At 38.4% G+C, this 26875-nt stretch overlaps 1 protein-coding gene across 1 annotated transcript; it reads right to left on the reverse strand.

The window, feature by feature from the left end:
• Positions 1–12500: 12500 nt before the first annotated feature.
• Positions 12501–19536, reverse strand: lyplal1 (lysophospholipase like 1). Its single transcript, XM_060869902.1, has 5 exons — positions 19390–19536; positions 16917–17016; positions 16474–16643; positions 14856–14971; positions 12501–14141 (listed from the first exon to the last, which is right to left on the reverse strand). Exons 1-5 carry the CDS (start codon positions 19472–19474, stop codon positions 13896–13898), a joined length of 717 nt encoding a protein of 238 aa, XP_060725885.1. The 5' UTR covers positions 19475–19536; the 3' UTR covers positions 12501–13895.
• Between the last annotated feature and the right edge of the window lie 7339 nt (positions 19537–26875).

Consider the following 26875-nt stretch of genomic DNA (forward strand, 5'->3'; position numbering starts at 1 on the left):
TATTATAGTAACCATAATCATTAATATACAAGCTATTTTCCTGAAATAAACACAATAACATGACAAAATTTACTTAACACCTAAAAGAAAATACAGCCATTTGACAAAAGCATGACAGCAAAAAGTAAGCCTTTAAAAGATTTTATGACAAACATTAAGTATGACTTTCAGCCCTCCTTCCCACGTAACAGGCCAAACTGAAGGGCAGTGTTTTGGCTTTATTGTAAAGAGATGGGGTATGTGCAGTGAAAGATGTGGCATTCTCTGAGGCGGTAGCTGAAAGCATTGTGCATGTCATTCTCTGTGCTGACATGATATTGTTTCCGTTCTGGTCCATGACTGCAGAAGTGGTCTAGCCACATTAAAGCATTGAACGCAGTGCTCAGTGGTTCTCGATGAGACTCAGTTCTGCTGTCTGTGTTTGTATGTGCTGGGCCGCCCCAGCGTCTCCCCAACAGCAATCAGCCTACAGTCAGAGGGGGCACTCTGTGGCCTCCCACCCCTCAATTTGTCTCTATTCACTTCTATTTCTGCTAATGAGTCAGAATCACAAAATCACACCGCGTGCGAGTGTCAGCAACTAAATTACATGGGTGATGAGTCTGAGGCCGCACACACACCCAGATGGCATTTTGGCTAATAAAAGCCAACAGAAAACAGGGAGGAAAAAAGAAAACATGTTTGTGTTGAGACTGAGGGTTCGTGTTTCTAACAAAATGGGAAATGAGACAAAGAAAATGACAGGGATGACTTGAAACAAGCACTTCTAGCTGTCTGACTGGCTCACTTGCTCTTCTCACCTCAATTTCTTCCTGGCAGACATTGTAAAAAGTAGAAAATATCAACTATGTCCAGACTGGTGGAAAAAGGATTTGGTAGAATACAGGATTAATATGCCCCATGAAATGTCATATACATTAAAAAGACATTTTTGAGTATCAAGAAGTGCACCACAGATTCTTGTTATGAGTTGGTTAGATACAAAAAAAATAACACAATTATGTTATATGCACACAATTACAGCCAATAATTAAAGTAAATACATAAAGCACTTAAAGAAACAGAATGGAAATTTGGATGTCAAAAAGGACGTCCTCTAGGAGCTTTAAATAACTACAAAAGTTTAGCTGGTGACTCAGAAAAGAAAACGTGTATAGTGTGAAGTTCAAATAAGGGGTGTGTATGGTGAGATGGTGGTTTTGATAATAAGAGTCTCAAAAAACACCCAGCGACATGCAGTCTGGTCTCTAATGCTCCCATCAGTGAGGGGTCTGTGTTGGGGGGGCATTACAAACTACATTGTAGTCAGTGTGTCGAGGGGCTCCTCTCGCTGACGCCATCATTTTCCCCGCAGCCATCTCATGCACACACATATGAATAAATGCCTCAATAAAATTATACATCTGCCCTTCTGAACAAACACAATGTGATTCACTGTGGTATGCTTTGCCCCACCAGGAGCATTTGATGTGTATGTGCAACATGTGTGAGTGCAAGCAGTTAAATGTGACAATGGTGAAATAGCTTGAGTTTGTGAGAGTGTGTGTGTTAGAACACGCTAGCTCTCATACCACTCAATGGTTGGTTGAGAAAACACGGGTAGGGGCAATTTTAAGTGGAATGAGGTGAAATAAATCAGGGGCCCTGTCCAGCTGTTCTCTGCTCCATCCCTGTGGAACACACTCCCAGATGGTGGCCGCTGCTCTCTCCCCTCACATGTGGGCAGCTTCATTATCATGAGGTGAATTACAGTAAAACATTACCAATCTGCAGTTCATGATGAGCTTCACAGCTGTGGCCCACACTTGAGGTAATGTGTCCCACTGAGCAGAAAGTGCGCATGGATTCAAAGGAAAGGTTTGCTCAGCTCGTGCTTTAAATGTCTCATGGGGCTCAGCAAGGTATGGAATTAAACAAGCACAACACCAGGATTTAGACTCATTTTTTGGGGTTATACTTGGAATAGTTGGACTTTTTTTATACAATCCATGTGTATTCCAGCCAGGTCAAAATGACTCCTTTAATTTCTTTCTCTAAATAAGCATGCATAAACAGTACAAGCCACTGAAGTGATCGAAATGTGTAATTTTCCTGGAAACATTGCGAGTACTGCTCGCTGAATGGTGCATTATCAAATAAGTGTAGATATGTAATGTTTAAGTTCTACCTAAACACCATCACACACAATCAGTGGCTCTCTGGATATGTGTTGTTTTCTAATCGCTCCATCAGCATGATGCAAAAAAGAACAAAAGAAGTAAATCTGTCCAATTTTCACTTTTTAATGTTTTGATATTTCTGTGTCAACCAAGAGTTTACTACCATTATTCACCTTTTCCAAACATCACAAAAGTGTTCAAAGAGGATTTTACACTACATCACTTCAGTGATGTAATCTTATGCCGGTGGTTCTGCAGGTGGAATCGACTTGAGGAGAGAGGCCAGACAGTTGCAAGCTAACAGGAAGGCTATAACCACAGGAGAAAAGCATCTCTATGTACAAAACATCAAACCTTGAGGTGGATAGACTACAACAGCAGAATACCACATCCATTCCAGTGAGCCAAGAACAGGAATCTGAAGCTATAGTAGGCACAGGTTCATGGGGTATATACACTTTATGACTATATACACCTGACCACACTCATCCCGTTCCAGATTTAGTACACTTTGCTGTTATTATAACCTCCACTCTTCTGGGAAGGCTTTCCAATTGATTTTGGAGCATGGCTATATGTATTTGTCCATTTAACCATAAGGTCATTAGCAAGCTCAGGCAGTGATGTCGTGCTAGGAGGCCTGGGGTTCAGTTGGCTTTCCAGTTCTTTTGAAAGGCATTCAGTGGGATTGAGGTCAGGGCTCTGTGCAGCCATTCAAGTTCTTCCACTCCAACCTTAGCAAACTACTGTATGCTTAAATTGACCTCACTCTGTACACAGGCAAATTGTCATGCTACAACAGGTTTGGGCCCTTAGTGAAGGGAAACTGTAAAGCTACAGCACACAAAGACATTCTATACAATTCTGACTTTATGCCAACAATTTGGAGAAGGCCCACAAATTGGTGTGATGATCCACAAACATACAGTTATATATTGTATAAAAGCAAACATGTAAAAGTTATTATAAACCCAAAAGGAAAGAACTCCTTAGTTCTACATTTGTACAAACTATTTTATGACAATCTCAAACTAAAGTATTGCTCCAAGTTTGACTTATGACTTTCATGGGACATATTTCTATTTCTATTTCACACATGAATATGTGCAAGAGTTAAGATGCAATAAAAATGTAATCATTTTCTGAACTAGCTTAGAAGACCAATTATGCTTCTACTTTGACTGAGAAGCAATATTCAAAATATACTGGTTTTACAGAACGTCATTTTTAAAAACCAACTTGGGGACATTATTTAGCTTTCTTTCATTGATGTATCATAAAAGATCCAACATGTTAATAGCAATAGGAATCAATTTCAGGAAAAAAACACTAAAATATCTAGAACAAGGGGTGCTCCAGGACCAGGACTGGCAACCTGTTACGTACTGTACTTTGCTCATAGCAACAGGCTTCACCATCCTCCAGCTTTCTCATGCAGTAGCATAAAGTCTACTTTATTTACAAGTAGCTTTAAGTAAAATCATCTGCTCCAAAAAATAATAATTTTGATTTATAGAACACATGAGGATCAAAATACAATTTGAGCTTGTGTTTTGCCATTATGAGTGGAGTTTTCACGCATGTATGGTTATTCTCTTCCATTCGACACTGCATTATTAAAGATGTCAGTAATCATCTCTTAACATATGAAATGTATTAAATGGCTTTTCACTTCGTTAGATTTAGAATGGCTTAAACAACTGTTCACTTTTAAGAAATGTTACATAAGAGCTGGGATTTTTACAGCACTTCTATAAATAGAATAAAACATAAAAGAAACTTCTCTGTTAAAACAATCAGTGGACTCATAAACAACACACCCTTGAATGCCTCGTGAATATCACACAAAATGTCACAGCTCCAAGAACCTGGCAACTGTTGACTATCAAAATGCATGTTAAATAGAAGAACGGTCTGTCTGTATTGCAATGCTGTGTATCAACCACTGGATGGATTCTTCCTGCTAGAGTGCTCTCCAGAATGTCTAGTACTACTGGGAATATCCATCATGCCATTAGTTAAACATTATGTGATTGGTTTGAGACATGTTTTTTTTTCCTTCCTACTGACCACTTCTCAATAAAAGTATCATTCCAGATAAAGTCATTCCATAAGTCATTCCATAAAAGTCATTCCATAAAATTCCACAGAACAGTTTTAAAAGTTTTATGCATCTAGCTGTACAGAATGGTTACATTTTTTACATCGGTGCAAGCATTTAAGAAAAACTTAAAGGGAGACTCTTGTTATGCAAATCCAGTCTGTTTCTACAGTTGGTTCAGAAATATTCATTTTTTGGGGAACTTTAACTGTATTGTAGATCATTATAAAAGTTTACAATTTGGAACAAATGTATTATAAATTCAGACCCTTGACTAAAGTCCTTAAGATTCATCTAATGTGCATCCTGTTTGCTTTGTTTATCTTCTAGATGTATATTGTCTGGTGTCCACCTGTATTAAATTATACTGATTGGACATGATTTAGAAAGGTCAAATGCAAGGAATTTTCCATATACCTCAGCATGGTGGTGGCAGCATCACACTCTGGTGGTGATTCTCAGCAGGGACTTGGGAGACTGATCAAAATTAGGGAAGTTTAAATGTAGCCAAATACAGAGAGGTCCTTGTATAAAACTTGCTTCAGGGTGCACACAAGTTTAGACTGGTGTGGGGGTCACTTTTCAGTACGTCAACCTCAAGCCTACAGCCAAGTCAATGCTATAGTGGCCCAGACTCAGAGTTGAACCCCGTAGAACATCTGTGAAGGCTTGAAGGTGGTAATTCACAGACCCTCCACATTCAACCCGAATAAAATTGAGAAGATTTGCCAGGATCCAGGGGTACTATGCTTGTAGAGTCTTAGCCAGGAAGATTATTGTTACAAGCTGTACTTACTGCCAAAATTGCTTTTATTAAGTATGGAATAAAAGTTCTTAATAGACATCTAAATGAGAGAATTTAGTCTTTAGTAAGCTAGCAGTCCCATCCCATCCCATCCCAATTGTCAAAAACTAGATTCAATTCAATTCAATTCAATTATAGTTCCTGTACAGGTCTGTGGTTGTAAAGTCCAAACTCAGGCAAAGCTCGCTGTTTAACATTCAGTCTATGTTCCTATCCTCAACTATGATCATGAGTTCTGGGCAATAATTTAAAGAATAAGGTTCCTCCACAGAAGCTGTCTCACCTTCTCAGTCTGTTCTCACTGTGAACCCTAGCAGGAAAATAAATGTCACCGTCAGATATTCTCTGGACAATTTCTCCTTTGAAGGGTGCATTATCCATAATCAAGAAGAAGAAAACAGATAGAAATCTTCTGTCTTGTGGCATTTGATCTGTAGCTTAATAACATGAACAACAAATAACGTTCACCTCTGTGTAATAACCATTCATTCATTCATTCATTCATTCATTCATTCATTCATTTTCTACCGCTTATCCAAACTATTCTCAGGTCACGGGGAGCCTGTGCCTATCTCAGGCATCATTGGGCATCAAGGCAGGATACACCCTGGACGGAGTGCCAACCCATCGCAGGGCACACACACACAATCTCATTCACTCACGCAATCACACACTACAGGCAATTTAGAGATGCCAATCAACCTACCATGCATGTCTTTGGACCGGGGGAGGAAACCGGAGTACCCGGAGGAAACCCCCGAGGCACGGGGAGAACATGTAAACTCCACACACACAAGGCGGAGGCGGGAATCGAACCCCCAACCCTGGAGGTGTGAGGCAAACATGCTAACCACTAAGCCACCGTGTCCCCCTGTGTAATAACCAATGCATTCTTTTTAATCTTATCAAATACTTATTATATATTGTGATAACTCAGATTTGTTGGTTTAGAATGAACAAATATAGCTAGCACATTTACCAAACTTAATATTAATTGACTTGAGGCACGGTGGCTTAGCACGTTCGCCTCACACCTCCAGGGTTGGGGGTTCGATTCCCGCCTCCGCCTTGTGTGTGTGGAGTTTGCATGTTCTCCCCGTGCCTTGGGGGTTTCCTCCGGGTACTCCGGTTTCCTCCCCCGGTCCAAATACATGCATGGTAGATTGATTGCCATCTCTGGAAAAATTGTCCGTAGTGTGTGATTGTGTGAGTGAATGAGAGTGTGTGTGTGCCCTGCGATGGGTTGGCACTCCGTCCAGGGTGTATCCTGCCTTGATGCCCAATGATGCCTGAGATAGGCACAGGCTCCCCGTGACCCGAGGTAGTTCGGATAAGCGGTAGAAGATGAATGAGTGAGTGAATATTAATTGACATGTTTTATATTTACATGATGGACAAAAGTGACATGTCGTCCTGTATGAATCAGTGATAAATCCAGCAAGAGAGAGGCTAGTTAGTACAGCTGTGTGCAGTTTCATGTCACACTGAATTTGAATGTGATTCAGGAAAAACATCTTATGCATTTGAGATTTTTGGGATGTTATTTGAAGATCAAAATGAACATCAGTTAAATCAGTAAACATCGGTAACATTGACCATGTTACTACTTACTGGGTTGACAACACAAAAATGCTATACACAATAAAGGCTCTTTCTTTTTGTCAGAGATCAGGTCTTTTAATGTATGCTAGAGATGTAATCTCTTCTGTTCGATCAGGAAGCAACATCACTTCATGACGGGAATTCTTAGCCGAAATGTGTTCGCTAAAAATCTGATTGCTAAAAATAGGACATTTGGCACAAATTGCTGCCAGTTACGCATGTGGCATAAGACTGCTCAGGTTTACCACAGACCATAAATGGGGAGAGCCATGGATGGCATCTCTGAACACAGTGCAGGCACTGTCTCATGGCAGCATGGATGTTAAAAGTATATGTATGTTGGATGTGGGCCCAGTGTTAAAGATGGAACTTACTCAAGACACTTGTGTAAACTTTTGGGGACTGTTAATGTAACTGATATCAAAGATTACTGAAGAGGGAGGTGGTTAACAAAAAGTTAAGTTAGGAAAATTTACGACAAATGACTTTTTCTCATTCCATTGGGTTCAAAGATGAGAGAGAACATCTTAAAACTGAGAAGGAAAAAAAAGAAGAAATAAAAGGAAATAAATGCACTCGATGATTTGATCACGCTTTGAAATGCTAAATGGTGTGAAATTTGAACGTGATCTCCATTCAAAATAAGCAGCACCAGGCAGCACATATTGTGATTGGAGAAAAGAGTGTTTATCCTTGAGCGAGGCCTTGCGCACTGAAGTGAGAGGTTTGCTCTGGCAGTGATGACCCAACACAGACCAAATAAAGCAGTGGACAGTGAAAAAAAAGGCTGAGTGAATTTCTGTCACTCCAGCTGCCCAACCCCTGAACACCACACGAAAACAAGAGTGTCCCCGTGGGGCCCTGAGTCAACACCACCGCTTTCCGCTGGCGGATGCCTGCAACTGCTTTTCTAATCACAGGAAAACCTATCAAGAGCTCTGTGTGCCTGGGCCTGACTATGTGCAAGTGAACCAAGAGATTACACATGAATACACTTGTGCACAAGATCTAACAATTATACACATTTGTAAAATCACACAAAGTAAGTAAGCAAACAGAACTTGTATAGCCCTGCAGTTCCATGCAAACAATCACACAATAGTTTCAATAATTACCTCAAAATTACATTCCTTCTCTTATGCTTGCCAAATATCTGAAAGTGCAGATACAACAGGTGATTCACAAAACAGTGATGATATCACTGAGTCTAAAAGACAGTATGACTAATCTTTCTAGACACCGGGGCCATAGTGACATCATCATCTCGAAACCGAAGTCTGATCTGTTGTAAGGTATTCAACATCTTAATTCCAAAATTTTATACCATGTGTTGACTGTCTCAACGAAGGATGAGTGTTCTCTTGGCAAGTTATAGTGCTTTCCAGATAAAATTCACATAAACACATAAAAGGCAGAGTGAGAGTGCAAAGAGAGAAGGAGAGAGGCAGACGCACAAATGAGTCATAGTGCAATGACATTACCACATATGAAATATATGCAGTATGACTCGTAAGAAAGAATTGTCTAAAACGAGACATGAGTAAATTTGAGAGTGATATCATCACGTTAAACAAGTCTGCATTTATCTCAGCGTGAGGCTTTAAGTAGTTGAATAATTCTCATCAGTTCAGGTAAGGCACAGAACTATTTTTGAATTACTGGTGAATGACTATACAGAAATCCAGAAACGTTGCTTGTAGATTTTTTTCCTGTTCACTATATAATCATGTAGGACTATATTGCCAAATACTATCAGCCAGTGCCTATGATTTTGTTTATGTTGGTACTACTAAATGCATCATGTAACAAACTGATTGTTAAGCCTTGTTAATGTTGGGTTAACTGTCATATAGCCCATCCATAAGAAACAGGAAAGAATAAAAAGTATTAGGACAATTTTGATGAGCTAAGCAAAACATTTCTCTTAACAAGCTCTCACCGCATAAATGGCCCTAAGGCAGGAGCTCACAGAGTTTATCTGTGCAGGACAGCCAGCATGGAGGTCCAAAGATGGTTCCAACTGCCTGGGACACCCGGGTGTAATAAGTGTTCACTGTGCCTATGTCAACCATAACACACACTACAGCATCTCACCATATACAGTTCTGAGAAGCCCCACAAGGCCATTAACAAACAGACGTTAAAAATAAAAAGCATAGTACTCTTTGAACTCAGGGGTGGCCGGTTAGTCTCTTGGACTGCTTTGTCAGCCATTAAAATTAAGGAGAAAAGAGGAAACAAGGAGGAAAAAGAAATATGATGGGCACTAAGGGTGTGTATTAAGTCTATGGTAAGGTGACTCATTGCAGGTGATAACATACAGACAGGCAATTAAGTTACACAAAGGACTGCATGTTAACAGCAAAAGCCAAGCTTATAACTCTAGCCCAAAAATCCAATAAGCCCTAAAAGGTACAGGCTAGACAGTATTTAACACTTAAATAAAACATTCGAATACCTGTATAAATCTAAGAATGAAAAAAATAATCGAATTATCCAGATTTATTAAACCAAGAAAATTTGGATTAGATTTTCTTATCACAGACATTATATATGCTATGTTTCATGTAACATACATTACAAGCTACATACTTGTTTGACTACTCTACTACAATGGATATAAAATCTACAAATCCCTGTAAAAAAGGCAGATTTCTAGGAACTAAAAAAATCAAGATAAATCATTGCAGAATGGTTTCTTCCCTGACTGAGAAATTACGACATTTAAAATGAAATGAAATACTTTCTGAAACATTTTAGGGGAAAATAGGAAAAACAAAAGTGTGCACACCCTTTTACATTGAGGATGAGGCAGTGTTCAGGATGAACCAATCACATTCAATATGATGTTCAAAAGTAATTATCATACAGCTGTCATCAATAAATAATTCTGATTAACCCCAAATAAAGAACAGCTGTTTCTGTACGATGTTCTTCATATCATCTTGGTTTCATCTGACTGCTGAAGGCATGGTCCACAACTAGCTTACCAAGAATGCATCTCTCTTATTGAAAGGTATCAATCAGGCAAGTATTTCCAGAATATTAGATGCACCATGAAACACCATAAAGGCCATGAACAATAAAAAGAAAAAAGGGGCACCGCAGTTATATCACCAAGTACAGGATGTCCTTCCAAAATTTTAAAAAGAACAAGACAAAAACATACCACGGAGGCTGCCAAGAGACCTACAGCAACATTAAAGGAGCTGCAGGAATATCTGATAAGTCCAGATTGCTCTCTGCATGTGACAACAATCTCTCATATTCTTCACATGTCCGGGCTATGGGGTATGGAGTCTAGATGGCAGCCCTTTCTCACAAAAACAATCAAGGGCAACTGAACAATGTGGAAAAATGTATTATGACCTGAGACCAATTCCAAAAGGTTTGTTTGGAGAAAAATAAGAAGAGCATACTCACGGTGCAGCATGGTAGTGGCTGCATCATGTTTTAGGGCAGCTTTTCTTCAGCCAGATCCGAGGCCTTTATCAAGCTGGAGGGAATCATAAATAGTTACAAAAATACCATTCAATTTTGGTGCACAGCCTTCAGGTATCTGTTAGTAAGCTGAAGAGGAAATGAAATTTCACTTTTCAGCATAACAAAAACTAACCCAAACGCTTACATCCAAATCAATGTAATGTAAAGTAATGACTTAACCAAAAGAATATCATGTTTTTAAATGATCTAACCAGTGTCAGACCTGAATCCAACTAAAAATCTGTGGGGTGAGCTGAAGCAAGGAGCTGTGCACAGGAGATGCTCTTGATGGATCTAGAATGTTTTGCATAAACAAGTGGGAAAATTTGGCAAGTCAAGATGTGCGAGAGAGATCTAATTTCACTCTGGATACCACTGAGATCATACGCCGTTCTGTATGAGAGTAAGCAATTGACTCAGATTCTAGGTTCATTGAATAACAACAGCACATTCCTGATCAGGTTTGGAATATCGGGTTACAAAACGGATTTCAAGAAAGACTAATCAGCTATTATATGACCGAATTCTTTATTTTAATTGGTCAGAATATCTTGAATAGTTTTCTCCTACAACAACTTTCTTTTCCTCAGGCTGCATCACTCAACCTTGTTATTGATGATTTTCCTACAGCACTACACACCTCATGTTTTACTCCTGACCTAACTCCCAAGCTTAGCAAAGTGGTCAGAAGCTCAATACACAGTTTACAGCCTGGTGCATGTTTTAAATGAACAACTGTTTGGGTTATAAACCTTAACTCAAGGATGAAGGTCTGTTGACGAAGCTCATATGGCATGAGTGACTTACTGAAAACTATGGTCTACATTTATTCATTGTGCTTTTGGATTTTAATTGACATGGTAACAGTTTCTAGTTGTAGTCTGACACTTATCTTGCTCCAGCTTGACAGTGATGTATAGTTTTAGGATGAGGGTCAGTTGTCCAGTAGAGTCTGACCCTTTAAAAAAGCAATCTGGACCCTGTCAACACCTTTGTTCCCTAAACAAGCTTCTCTAGGCCTCTGGAGCGGCACCACATGGAAACTAGTGTGCAGTGGAAACTGGCTGCCAAAAAGCCCAAGCTCTGCACCTCTTCCAGATTAGCATTCTTTCCATCTGACACATGCGCCGTGAAGCGGATTATCATTTAAGTGGATGAAACACAACTTAAAGAAAGGTGGGCTTGTCAAAGAAAAATGTAAGTTCTTTAGGATATGAATGCTGAGAGACAGAGAGTGTAATATGAGAAAATATAAGGAAGTCACCTCATTTGGAGTCATGAAGAGTTCACTGCATTTAATCTGTATAGAGATTATTAAGAGTCTGTATGAGGATATTACATATGAATGATGGACACACTGATCACACTGACATTTTTCTGACCACAACCACTCCACTGATTCCCTACTGTAAAGGTAATATCCTTTTAAAGACTCTGACAGTTTTTTATTTCCTTACCTGATTTCAACTCATAAGGAGTAGACGGCATGGAGCCTTCTTCATTACCCCCACCTAGCCTGGGCATTAAATCATAAAAACGTCTGAACTTCAATCTGGCCCCAGCTCCCTAACAGTAGAATTGAAGGAAGTGAAGTGCTTAGGGAGAGGAAGCGTGAGGGATGGGGTGGAGTGAGGAGGCATGCGAGAGTGTGGGAGACTGGGAGACTTCATGGCAGAAGAGAGAGCTGCTGCTGGCACAGCAGCACAGCTAAAGCTAAAGCTAGAGAGAGAGAGAGAGAGAGAGAGAGAGAGAGAAAGAGAGAGAGAGAGAAAGAAAGTGAGTGGGTGGGAGGATATTCACTATTACTGTTGAGTAAATGTTTGAATGTACTAATGGTTAGCATGTGTATTTAAGATGTACCACAGTGCTGCTGAATGCCGATTGGCCAGAAGGTGTAAATAAATTTTCTATAACAGCACTCACTATAATGCATTACCATTTCTATAGAAACAAATTACATTGTGGCATAGGGACTTGTATGATGAAGCTAAACATCTAAAAAGCATGGAATTGTTTACAGGTTCAAGCTTTCAGAGAAATGTTGTTAGCATTTTTGGAAGGAGTCTTCAGTGTCGTAACTTTTCTGACATGATAAAGTATTCAGGATGGAAGTCTGTGAGGTTTTTCTGCCTCTTTAAACTTCAAGAGAGGGAAAAAGAGAGGATGGTAAAATAACAGACTGTTTTTTGCTGCTGTAACAGAAATGAAAAAAGGAACCAACTCGCTTCACAGACATTCCACAACATTAAACTTAACTATAAATGAAATGTACCACTTTTTAATACATGTAAAAGAATGTGACCAGTGGCGAATTGGTGTGGTAAAACAGGAATAAATCACTAAAAATAAGTAGTATTACACTGTGCTTTAATTGATCGTTTTCTTGTCCGGTTATAGATGTAATACATAGTATTACAATACACACATACACCAGAAAACATAGGACATTTGAGGGCTCATGCAGTGATGCACTATTTACCATATCAAGGCTTATTTCACTTACACAGATATTACTGGCATTGTAAAACATGGCACTCACCTGCCAAACAGTTTTGGACATTTGGTTTTTACATACATGCAATAAATCAGACATAAAAGTGATATAATGAAGCACAAAATAGTTTTTTTATTAATGGTAAACCAATCTAGGTAATAATTTCAGTTTAGTTGCACTTCTGTCGGCTCATATTTTATTTACCCTGGATTAGAAATCATAAATTGCTTTATAATTAATAAAAGAGTTGTTTTATTGTATATAGAAGTTTGTGATTAAAATCAATAATACCACCCTCTAATATGTCATCTTGTGATGTAATAGTTTATTTGATAAGTTCGAACCTTCTAAAGGCAGCCATTTAGGAGAGAAACTGCAGATCATCAAGCTTACTCATTACACAATTCCCTTACTCATTTTCATATAAACATACTTGTACACAGTCCATCACCACTGTGTCAATTTCAGTTTGTCTGGGCTTCTTAAAAGTCTGGATAGGTGCACTGTGGCCCCCCTGCATAATCTGAGCGAAAGGTCAACACAACTTCAAACAAAACACAGTGAAATTGCTAACTATTTCAGCCCAATAACCATTAATAAAGCAATATGTGCTGTAGCCTGAGTCCACTGAGCAAACAGCCCAGTGCTCCAAACACATGTTTAACAGATTTCAATAGAAAGAGCGAGATTTGGTGCTTATGGGGAAAAAAAGAAAAAGTAAAGACAAGGGATCTACTACAAGCCTGCAGGAAACGGAAAGGGTGTCAAATGGGTAGGAATCCAACTTCAGACCACAAAGCTGAGTGGCATTCCTGCTTTCTGGTGTGATAGTTTTACCTGCAGCTCCAGCCTGACCACAACTATAGTGAGTGAAAGCAGGCTCGGTAAAACAGCCATCCCAGCACAGCGGCACTGTTTCAGCCAACACTTTAATGTGGTTCCTGCTGCCAGCTGGGAAATGTGCACAATAACTGCAGATTTTCAAGGGCAACACATGTACAGAGAGCACAAACCAAAGGAAGTTTTTATTGCTGTATTAACCCACACTTATACACATGGATGATTTTCCAAGTTAAATATGTTGTATAGTAAACAAATTATCGATAGCAGGTGCAATGTATTCAGCAGTTTATAAGACACATCTTTATTTCATAGGAAATAAAAAAATGCTGCATGTCTACATAGACAAGAAATAGAACAATTTATTAAAAAATCAGTTTATGCAGAGAAAAACAGTAATGTTTTTACCACTCAGGATTTGGCAGTGAAAGAGCTTTCAGATGGAAGCTTCTGCAGGATCCATGAACGTAGGAGTTCCAACTCAGGCCGGCAGAGCTGGTGATTTAGGCCTGGGAATGAGTGAAAGGAGGTAGCCATGCCAGCTTTCTTCAGCAACCTGCTGGTCTCTTCGCCCCAGGTATGCGACACCAGCTCATCAGCAGTGCCATGACACTGGAGAAGCTCTGGTAGGTGATGTCCTTTTGCATCTTCAACAGCCTGCAAATGGAAGAAGAAGCAATAAGCAAATTGCTGGGATTTTGTTTTTTAATGCTTGGAGCATTAAGTTAATTATGTGTAGAAGGTACAAACTGCAGAGAGCGTAAAGAAAAACTTCCAACATGCCATGACGTCTGCTACAACCTGCGCCCAAGAACCTTAAGCTGTCATTTAAGTATGTCTGAGTCATTAGATTATAATGTAGGCACACCAGCAATGGCCCTAATTCATCAAACTGGATACAAACGAATTTATTCAGAAAATGTTAAATTCGCATCACAATTCATTTACAAATACAATTACTTAATTGAAAAAAGAAAGCACTCATATAAATTCTTGTGTAGGGAGACACACTAATGCAAACCTTGATGAATATTCTCCAAATTATATAACTGAACTTTTACCCCTTATATAACTTAACAGTTAACAGCAATTTTATTGTATGAATCAGATTTAACTTGTTTATGTATTTTGATTGCACACACAAAATTAATGAATGTTTTAATGTGAAATAAAGCAAACCAAAGCAAAAGCAAAAAAAAAAAGGACAAAAGAAATTGCCATATAAAAGCTAAGAATTACTCTGTGCCTATTTTAGCTAATCAGCTTTGCCAAAACTTCTTTGAATACGGCAGGAGTTTGGTTTGGCATAGAAAGACATTTACACATGGCTTTACTAAAAGATTGATAAACGTGACCAAATAATATGCTTACTTGATAGACAACTGAGCCCTTATTAAGGAAGCTGGACATCGCAAAGACTCCAGCCACATCCTGGTGGTACCTGCAGGCCAGATGTAATGCCATGGCTCCTCCCATAGAGAAGCCGCCTTGATAGGTCAAAACAGTACATTCAGGTTACGGCATTATGACACCAGTCTTGTATCATCTGCCTCTTTGCTTTTGAGAATTTTCAAGCTTAGTCAGCAAATGTTGTTATGCAGCCGTATTTAATTTTGCTCTGTGGCTGTGGTGTTAAGAGCTAAAGTGAAGTGACAGATTTGTGTCCTACATACACAGACAGCATTGTTCATGTGAATGTTCACGTGAACTACAATAGATTTAATTCGAAAGCCCAAGTTAACTGTGGCAGAAAAAAGAAAACGAAAGCTAGTGCTGAGTTCCACATCATCAAACATCCATATTTCTAAAAACTTTCCATGAGCCTGTCTTTAATTTCACACATTTGGGCAAATCTGGGACTTTACACAAGTACCCATCACTGTGTGGATGGAGACGAGTGGTACATGAGAGAAGATTGAGATCATATGTATTTTAACCATCAGACGGTGATGACATGAGCATTGTGATTATCTGTGTCTATGGAACTTTGTCTTAATTAGCTACAGCTCAAGTAAAGACAGATCTATTTCTTTTCCAGTGGAAGCATATTTCCCAACCTTCAAACTACTACCTCCATCTCCAAAGCTCTCCTGAGCCCTTGGTTGTTTGGCTAGAGAACTTGCATGTGTGTTTGAAACCTTATTTCTCCAGGGATTTTTCCCATGGATCAATACACCTAAAGGATTGAAAATCATATACAATAGCCTACGATTTCTCTTCTTCCTTAAAATGTTTTCCATGGAAAGTTCTGGCGCTTGTCAGTCCATCAGCTTTAGGAGTGGACTCAGGGAACAGACCACTTTGTTTCTCCAGCGTGCAGAGTGACTCCAATGAGTATTTATAGTTAATGACAAAATGTTATGATTTAGGAAGATAATATTTCAGCAGTCTCACAGGAACATGTGTTTTTTGAATCACTTTCTTTGGAACGGAGTTCAGGGGCTTTTCTGTCCTTCCACACAGATCCTTTAACACAAGGTCTTGTTTTTTTCTCCCTATTTATAGGTATTTATATGTTCCTTGCTTCGACAGGTAACTGTTTCCCAACTGTTCAAGTTGTTTTTTACCTTTCTGGTAGTCCTTACATGAATAACCTCTATGTGACTTCTCCTCCATACAACCCCCTGTACATTTGTTGAGGGAACTTTACCTGGGCTAGTATAGGATTCTCTCATACAGTACTACTTCCTGCCATTTTTATTTCATAATGATTTATGTGTGAACCTGATAACTCAAATATTTTGAGATTAAGCTGTGCAGAAACCTGAGAAGCTTCCAAAAAATTCCTTTCAAGCCTTCTATTGGCAACACATGAAAGTAACGAGAAATTTGATAAGTTTCATTCTTTACTTCATACAGTGAAGGAGAGATATAACAGCGCTGGCCTGAATGCGACTTATTTTTGAACAAGTGATGTGTGAGAGCATTTAAGATTTAAGACGAGAAAGAAAGGAAGACGTGTTGTCAGAGAAGAACATCAGAGCCATACCGATAATCATCCTGTGCTTAGGTAAACCAGCTTGGATCTCATCTTGGACTACAGCTCCTAAATTACTGCACATTTCTTCAATAGACTCCAAATGCTCTGGGCAGTCACGAGAGATTTTGTAACGGTCGAACCATACGTGAGACAGTGCCCTTTGCATGGGTGTGTATGGCCTGGGAAGAAACAGTTTAGCAAATAAACAGCCAGTAAGCCAGAGTACTTGTTTTATTCTCATCAGCAAATAGCTAAATTTCTCAGTGGTTTTAGAAATTTCATCATGAAATCATGTAATAATATTAATAATAATAATAATAATAATAATAAATGTATTTATGCCATATATTGAACTGATAGCTGTGGCTTCTAGCATGTGGCCATGAAAACTTTAAAAATGTCAATAAATCATATCAGCATTTGAAAAATAAAGCTGATATTTTTTTATTTACCTTGCTGGAGCTGTGGGGTAGATCACTCTGATATGCTCAAACGCCATGTCTTGTGTGAGAACATCACGAACCCATGCTCGTAATCCCTGACCGGTGTCTCCTTACATATCAAACAAACCAAATGCCATTTTAATACATCATACATCCAATTTTTAATACAGTTCAGTTCACTCTAATATCAATTAAATATAGCAAGAGCAAAGCAATCCATTAGGAGATGGTTTGACATTTTAGTTCTGACAAAAGCCATTACACCACAGCTCTGCTGAATTCTCTTATCTTATTGGTCAGAAGATGTTGATTCATTTTTTGTAACACAAACCAGCTCTGACAATAGTGTAGTATTAGTAATATGCTTAATCTAATAGGATATCGTTTCTATATTAACGGCTCATAAATAGAGATATGTTTAAGGAAGACATCCGGCATTATTTTTGTATAATAGCATGCCTTTATATAAAATTGTGTTGTATTGTGTTTTATTCCTTATATCCAGGAATGGCCTTTTCCAAAAAGTGCTCAAGTTATTCTTGAGTCTAAATCCAGCAATACCACGTATTCAGTGATGCTTTGCAACTTGTCAATCGTGCAGGAGGTCACTGGGTATGCTTTTACCTAATCAGGTTACCATTAAAAGCCTCTTATTCTACTCAGTATTGATAATGTCCATAATTAGCAAGGGAGAGAACAGCTAATTCAGTTCTGCAAATTCATGGAGCCCGTTTTGTGCCCCAGTGCAGGGATATTGTAATGCTACAGCACACAAAGTTATTCTAGCTGATTATGTGCTTCCAACTTTCTGACAACAGTTTGAGGAAGAACCACATATGGGTGTAATAGTCAGGTGTCCACAAATCTTTGGCCATTTAACTTTGTGTGTTGCCTGGTGTGTGTAATTTGGCTGCCTACTTCAATTCAGACCACAGGTTATTTATACAGGGTTCAAATCCATAGACTTACACAGACAAAATACTTGATTATATATTCTTGGAACAATCCTTATATTGATTTAAATGTACATTTGAGGTTGTTATTGTAACGAAAGACCAGATCTGTAGCAACACCAGCTCATAAGTTCTCTTTCTAACAAATTTTAAGCATTTCTGCACAATGGAGCTTTTAACTGTTTGCATATGCAGGTCAAAATATGTCTTTCTGTTTGGTGTTGAATAGTTTATCCCCAGCAAAATTATGCCTTTTACAGATGCACAAACTCTGAACGTACTATCGGAATGGTATTTTTACATGGAAAGCTTTGATTCTAAAGTTAATGTGTGAAAGTGTGACGGTATATCAATTTAAAAAAGCATTTTTATGAGTGTCCAAGTGATAAGTTAGACAAGTTAAATTTGCATGAACACACTTAAAAGCAGAAAGCAAAAGATGTGTAGAGAACTCACAGAGCTAGTTATGCAGATTTAGTGTTCATCAGTGACACAAAAAAATCCTAAATACATAAATAAATAAAAATAAACCATTGAGCAGACTTTTTAAAAAATAAATAAATCAGACAGTAGTCTATGTGAACAGGGATATCAGCCTTTATGGCAAACAAAAACAATGTGTAATCCAATACAGCCGACCAAAGTTAATGGCAGCGAACAGAGTTTTATCCAGTAGAGTCTAAATATTGTGACATACGATTTAATATAGCGGAGCACAGTTTTGGACGTAGCTAACCTTAGTCCAGACTCATTTACGCCTCATCCATTCTACACGAAGCGTTTCCAGCAGGTAATCTATTAAAGAGCAACTGATCTGTGCACTTTTGTACAGACTGTGACTGAGTTTTGCTCATGACTAAGAACAGGCACCACTGAGGCTGAGTGTAAACAAACTGGTCTAATTCATAGCTGTTGCCTTGTGATGGCAGTAAATCATAGTGTTCAACAGCTGTATTTAATTACAAAGCCTGGCTGTGATATGAGGATTCCCTCAAAGTCTAGATACAAATACAGAAGGTAAATTCACTGAAAAAAATGCTCTCTGAAACACTTTATATTACTTGTACAGTGTACTGTGTACATACAGTATGCCATTACACACATATGTATATTACTTTTATCTTCCATGTCACATCTCAATGCTTTCATTTTAACTCTTATACAGTACTACACAGTACCATCCAACATACTGTTTATTATGCACACAATACAACGCCTGTGTGTTACATTCCCCTCATGTCTCCATACTTAGTTGGGGAACTGCTTGGAGAAATGGAGAAGAAAAGCTTAACTCTCAGTGCCACATCACCGACGCCTTTCACGAGTCTGTCCTTAATTACTGTTGTTGTTGTTTCAGGCGGGTAAACAATATTTACGAGCTTATTAATGTCATGTCACTGTAATACAGGACAGTTGATATGTTTGTCGTCTGAAGCGCAGTAATAGCTTGTTAGCGAGACTAAAGAGAAACTCCTTCAAGGAGGAAAAATGTCCCAGCTCTTAAATACCGAAATTAAAAAAAAAGGCACCTGAGCCATGAAGAAAAATGACAGATGCGGTGTGTTGTCCAGTCTGAGACACTGCACACTTTTGCAGTTTCTGTACAGCAGCCATATCGACGTCAGGTGATACTTGTGATCTCGCGATACTTTGTTGTGGAGTGGAAGGGATCAGGATGCATGAGGGCGGAGGAAGTCCACGCGCCTAACAGAGGCTCTGCTTACAATAAAATTATACTTAAAATTGTCATCATAATCCTTATTATTATTATTATTATTATTATTATTATTATTATTATTATTATTATTATTATTATTATTGCTGTTAGAATTTTCAATAAAATGAAACAAATTTTTTTTAGAAATTTCAATAAAATTAAAAAAAATCTAAAACGGGCTGTGCTTAAAATTAAAATTAGACTTAAAATTGTCATCATAATCCTTATTGTTAGTATTATTATTATTATTAATTACAAACAAATTAAAATATATCTAATATTAATCTTGAATTTTTGTATAATAATAATCTTTATATTATTCTTTATATTAACATTTTGTTTTATGTTTATGTTCTGTAAAGCTGCTTTGAGACATTGTCAATTGTAAAAAGTGATTTACAAATAAATTTGAATTATTATTATTATTATTATTATTATTATTATTATTATTATTATTATTATTATTATTATTATTATTGATGTTGTTAGAATTTACAATTTCGTAATTGTGATTATATGAGCTGCATCTTATTATAATTCTTATTCATTATGTCAGTACAGTCTTTTATTATTATTATTATTATTATTATTATTATTATTATTATTATTATTATTATTATTATTATTATTATTATTATTATCTCGTGACTGATCGTTTATTTTTGGTGCTGTTTGGGTCAAGAATGAATGAAGAGCATAGCCCTGTATAAGCTGTCTGATAACAACTGGTCCTGCTATGTGCTCCAGTGAGCTCTATCATGAGCAGAGATTTAGTGGAATGTCTGGATCTACAGTTCAATTTAAACACATTCTGGACTCTTATCTTTAATAAACATAGATATGTTTTGCTTTGATTCTGGTATATTTCAGTTGCTACACACACCCAGACCACACATTTTGTGTGCTAATCCTAACTCTCCAAAATACTGTCATTATGTTGAAGACATTGGTCAAATTGCCAAAGTGTGTGTGTCTGTGTGTGTGTGTGTGTTTGCGTGAGAGAGAGAGAGAGAGAGAGAGAGAGAGAGAGAGAGAGAGAGAGAGATGGGGAGGGGTGGAGAGGTGGTGGTGGTGTTGGTGGGGGGTATATCTGAGTGCTGTGTGTGGTCAAACAGACAAATTACCTGGGTCATCTCCCCACATATAACTGCAAAAAATTACCTCCCAGTGTCTGTTTATTCCTCTTCTCTACACAGAATTATGTAATGCAATGAGATCAAAATCATCTGATTTGCCAAACAAGTTCATGGCAATAACTCTGAGTCATCTGAGTTAGAACTTTAGAAAAGTTATTTTTTATATTAATAACAGTAGAAAGTGTTTAATGGAGAATAAACATCAATAAAATACCCGATGATCATCTTATCTTTATAACAATTCATTACTGCTGTTGCTAAAAATGATCCCATAATAAATGACAATAATCCCTGTGTAAAATCTAGGGTTTAGCACAAATGCCTTCCACCTCTGGGGTTAGGTGTTTGATTCCCACCTCCACCCTGTGTGTGGGGTTTTTATGTTCTACCCAATCTTCAGAAATTTTTCTTCCAGGTTCCCTGCAATCCTGTTTAAGATAAGTGATGCAGAAAATGGATAAACAGAAAATACTTTAAATTCCTCCAAAAATTTAGATATAACCTAATCAGAAAATCTCTTTTTAGGCACTTCAGACACAGCACAAGTTTAATGCTTTTACCCGGCATATGAGCATTGATAAGGCACTCGTTTAGTGATATACATGAATATTGTACATTTCTCACAGATTTAGGTATACCTCTTTTATTGCTAATCTGTATGATTTTGTATGATCTGTGGCAATTGAAATTAAAATGAAAATGGAATAAATAAGTGTTATATGATCAAAAACCTGGCCTGACAGTGTATATTAGTAAGAACCAGCCAATATATTCTATAAAGCTAGAGTAGTGTACAGTAGTGCAGATACAATGGTCTAGATGCAAACTTTCATTTACTTTTTGATTCTATACATTTGACAAAATCTACCATCTCAGGTAATTTCTCATTAGCTCTTGAATGCAGTACTGAGGTATTTATGGCCAGGGAAATTATACACAGCACAGTAACCTAATAGCAGGACTGCAAATAGATAAGTGTAAAACATCTTGTGATACTGAACAGATAGCACTCTGTTTTATTAGATGATTCACTCTGTTTATCTCTCGAGTGTGGGATTTTATGCAGTGTATAGAGCCACTCATACAGAGTGCTTGTCTGCTGAAGATTTGTATTGAATACAACTGCTGTCTACAAGGCTTTATATCTCCAATGCTGCCACATGCTCCTTTTTAGAACAGCCAGTAGTGGAGTTTGCCAAAGCAAACCTACAGCAAGTACATATTAATGCACCACCTCTTTGTAGTATCTATGAACACACACACTCTCTTGAAAAAAGGCATTCATTGAGTCAGAGAGGACTAACGTTTCTGTTAATACCTGCTTCTGGTTTTATCATAGTGGAAACTCTGAGAGGGGAGGAAGACCACTTTGACGGCCATGATTTTTCACCACGCTATTTTTCTTCAGCTTTCTTTTATGCCGTCCTTTCGTCCTTTTTTTTTTTAAAAAATGAGCTCACCGGTTAGTCCCCATGAGCTTTCCCTGGCACACTACTTAGCACTCATCAATCAGTGCTGATGAAAGACATGTCACATTTGCGCTGAGAATAGTGATGACTAAAACAACTAACCATTCTGATTCAAGCCATTCCTATTTGATTTAAATTCACCATTTTGAATGGGGGAGTTGGCTCCTAGATGAGTTCTCATGGTTCACTGGGTGAGGAGAGGGTGCTTGCAGGTCAAACTCAGCTTATTTTAATCAGAGGAGACTTGTATTTGCATTTGCTCTCTCTGCATGTGTCAAAGGATATCATGTTAATGCTCTTTGTGGGTATTTCAAAGAAGGAAGAATAATTCAAATACAAGGGAGACATTTTACTCAAGTCAAGCAAATAACCAGCAACACCTGATGATGCATAATTTAGGTTGGTAAAACCATCCTTTTTCCCTGATTGGTCATGCATGATGCACACAACCAATCAGACTTGCTCCATTTAACCCCTCAGTAAAATTGTACCTAATTCCGACATCAATGAGGAACTCTTGATTGAGATCGAAACAGTCAGAGCAGGACTAAATTGTCCTCCATTGTCTTTAGGAAGTGGTTTAAGATTCACAACCTCAAACGCTTATGTTGTGCTCCTTTCATTTTTCTGAACATGCATCACAGCTTTTAAAGTTTAAAGCTTATTTACTAAGTTTTCCTTAGGTTTAATCCCACTGCCATTTACATGCATGCACTGGGTACATGGTCACGAGTGACACTTTGGAATACCTAAAAATTTTACATCCATTTTTGGTAAAGAGTGAGTGGCAAATAAAACTTTATTATACTAGGTTCATTCATTCATTCATTCATCTTCTACCGCTTATCCGAACTATCTCGGGTCACGGGGAGCCTGTGCCTATCTCAGGCGTCATCGGGCATCAAGGCAGGATACACCCTGGACGGAGTGCCAACCCATCGCAGGGCACACACACACACACTCATTCACTCACACAATCACACACTAGGGACAATTTTCCAGAGATGCCAATCAACCTAGCATGCATGTCTTTGGACCGGGGGAGGAAACCGGAGTACCCGGAGGAAACCCCCGAGGCACGGGGAGAACATGCAAACTCCACACACACAAGGTGGAGGCGGGAATCGAACCCCGACCCTGGAGGTGTGAGGCGAACGTGCTAACCACTAAGCCACCGTGCCCCCCTACTAGGTTCATGATTTTTTAAATTAAACATTATTCCAAATACAATCTTTCAAAAGATATGCCTGAGAGATTTATTACCCTTCTAATTAAGTTAGACCCAGCAGAAAAAAGATTACTAAACTGTACAGTTCATTGTCGCTGAGTTACATTCAAGGGTATCTTTTGTTCTTTTAGTGTAGGGTACCTTTACATTTTACTCTAAAGGGTGATAACAGTGACTGCATAGAGTCTAATCAATTGCATAGAGTCCTTATTCATTCAACCACAAGAGCATTAATGAGCTCAGGCACTGATGTTGGCTGAGGTGGCCTGGGGTGCAGTCACGTTTCAGTTCATCCCATACGTGTTCAGTTAGGTTGAGGTCAGTGCTCTGTGCAGGCCACTTGAGTTCTTCTAACTCCAATTTTGGCAAAGCATGTTTTCATGAACCTCGCTTTGTGACCAGGGGTATTGTCAAGCCAGAACTGGTTTGGGTCCTTTAGTTCCAGTTAAGGAAAATGTAAAGCTATGGCATACAGGGTCATCCTATAAAATTGTGTGCTTCCTACTTTATTGCAACAGTTTATAATATAACACTTTATAATACAGTAGTTCCACTCCACGTCTAAAACTTAAGGTTCCCTTCAAAGCAAGCCACACTTTAATCTCTTTGCATGTTAAAGATTTCATATTGTTCACAACGCCCATTGTTTGTCACTGCTTCATACACGAGGCTATAATAAAAGAACCATTACTAAGAAAGCAATCTGGCTCTCCCAAATCACAGGCTATGCTTTTATCTCTCATATGGTGTGCACTAGGTCGAAGCTGGCTGCTTGGATCGGAGCGGACCGCTCACACCCCTGTTCTGCTTCCACCTCGGCGGGAGTGCGCGCTCTTGGCCGCTCGCTCGCGCCGTTTATGGCCTCACTTCAAAGCCCCCTAGCGCAGCTCTGCCAGAGTGCACCACATAACTCAGCCAACATGAAAGTATGGCCCATCGTAAATTTCACGAAAAACTAAAACAAACATGCTGGAACACAACGAGCTTAATATGTAAGAAACTGTGTTACAGGTTCCGACCCGAGCTCATGGCTCATGTTGAACACGTAGTCAGCTGTTTTGATTTCGGCTTAATGTGTTTAAGTGTTTTTTCCGTATACAAGCTCTCTGTAATACATACACATACAGATCTGCAGAGGTATAGGGTTTTTTTTTTATTATTTTTTTTTAGGAATGCGTATAATGGGGCCAGGGAATTTTTTTTGGCGATAGGATTTTATTTTCCTCAGTAGACTTTGATGTGGATCAACGTATTCTCTGTTCTTTCTTTCTGCTGTGGAAAATTAGAAGCATGCATGTCAGCACAAAGGTCAAGGGCAAAACAAGCTGTTACAATGAACTTAGTTTTTTTAATTGGAAGGTTTTACTCAAAACAGTTACACTTAATGGTTAATTAGTGGGCAGAGTTGCACAACCAGCTTTAACAACTCACTCCTAAACTCATTGTACCCAACAGTAAATAATAATACGACCTCCAAAAAAAAAAAAACTACACTGATATTCACTCAGGATTTCAGTCAGCCTTAAAAAAGTAAAGAATAATAAACTTTGTCCCATATTATGCATCTACAGAAAATATCCCTGCTCGCTCAGAAAAAGGACGTTCCAGAGTCTGAGGTGGTCTCATATATTTAGTAAATTTCATGTGAATCTATATATAATTCACATAGAGCATAATAATGCTTTATATATATATATATATATATATATATATATATATATATATATATATATATATATATATATATATATATAAATACAAAGAATTGTACTGTATAGTACAATTTTTTTCTTAGCATGTAGCAATAATATTTGCTGAAGCTACTGCTATATGGATTGAGTTGTTAAAGATAATTTCCCATGTCCCTGTGTAGAATCCTAAGGGTCTATGAGGTATAATGTTACAGTTGGTCCTATGATCTATAGCACACAATGGCCCTGCAGTCCTATCGGTGTCATATTTGCGTGACTCTACATCCATGTATCCGGCCGTGACCCTTCGTGGCTAACGCTGCAGAAATTAAAATAAACACTGGCAGTGAGTGCCTGCTTGTCTTCATTTTCATGTCCACTGTGTAACAGCAGCACCTTGATGACCTCATTCCTCGCTCACCCTATAATCCTCTCCTCTTACTAGCTTCCCCTGTGCGGGGTTTTGGAGTTCGGGGAGCACCTGCTTTCACCAGTCCTCTTATCAACAATAACACCATGGTTCTCTCTCTCTCTCTCTCTCTCTCTCTCTCTCTCTCTCTCTCTCTCTCTCTCTTCTTGAGACAAGTTTCCATTACACTTGGAGGGGGAACCAATGTTTCCTGTCCTCTGCACCTCTGCTCTTGCACTTCTCTGCCAATTCCACTATTTTTGGAAAATGAAGAGCCAAAAGAAAACGTTGTTGGGACGTTTGCACTACCGACTCCAAGCTTGCGGTTGACTTTGGACCGACGTAGCACTCTGGAATCGATCTTCACACTTTGTTTTGATGGACTTGCCATGTGGAATGAAAGAAAAGCAAGAAAAGATGCAAGAACGTGAGAACAAATGAGAGGGAAAGGGACAAAAATGATGCAATATGCAATCAGTAAAATGACATAATACTATACAAATGTAATCTTTGGTAATTGTGAAAATACAATATCTAGTTTCAAAACTACCTAACAGAGATGATGAAATCACTGATTCAACTTTTGAGACTTGGCTTCAGAGGTTCAGCTTCATAAGGTGTTATTTCTTATACGTGGGACCTTCTGACCCAAATTGATTCAATAAATGTTGCTTAGAGCTACATGTTCAAAATTGGAGATGATTTTTCTTTCCTTTTTCTCCAGAGTTCAGATGAAGTATGTGATGCTGATATGGAGATTTGGAGGATTTGCGCTGCGTGAAATTCTATAGTCTCCAGGAGGGGAGCAGCTGGGTGGTTCCTGATCTAATTTGCAAACTCTTTTTTATTCCACCCTTACATTCTGTTCCCAGATCATTAGATTGTGATGGCCCATCCCAGGGGTCCAGCTCTTTCTCTCCTCCATCACATCCTGGTCCTTGTGTTCACTCTTCTTTGAAATCAGACACTGTAGTGAATAAGTTATTTATTATTCTCTCCCCTCTCTAGTCAATCTCTACTGGAGGTAAAGCAAAGAGAGTGAGAGCAAGAAGAAAGGAGGGTTTTGTTGTAGAGAGTTACTGAAGTTATTGAATCTCACTCTTTTCCTTTGTCTCTCAGTGGTATCGGTCCCTGATCTGTGCTACTGAACACACAGTGGTCATATTTGGGGGTCAGGCAAATTAAACATGTGGAAAGAAGACAGAGATCTGTTATTTTCACACAATAAGGGATTGTTTTTTGTTTTTTTTTTTGGAAAATGTACAGTAGAGATTTGTCACTTGACCATTGTGAGATCATTTAAAGTATTTGAATCAGTTGTGGTTGTGGTGCGGCAGGAAGTTGGCTTAAACAAATCACCACAAG

The sequence above is a fragment of the Tachysurus vachellii genome, chromosome 5 (assembly GCF_030014155.1).
Source record: "Tachysurus vachellii isolate PV-2020 chromosome 5, HZAU_Pvac_v1, whole genome shotgun sequence".
Lineage (NCBI taxonomy): Eukaryota > Metazoa > Chordata > Actinopteri > Siluriformes > Bagridae > Tachysurus > Tachysurus vachellii.

Bases quoted from the DNA above. Each gene is read 5' to 3' on its own strand.
- lyplal1 (XM_060869902.1), bottom strand. From the start codon at position 19,474: ATGGCTGCTGTACAGAAACTGCAAAAGTGTGCAGTGTCTCAGACTGGA. The intron at 17,017-19,389 runs GTGCCTTTTTTT...TTGATATGTAAG, and splicing joins CATTTTTCTTCATGGCTCAG to GAGACACCGGTCAGGGATTA. The intron at 14,972-16,473 runs GTATGGCTCTGA...TGACCTATCAAG, and splicing joins TAAGCACAGGATGATTATCG to GCGGCTTCTCTATGGGAGGA.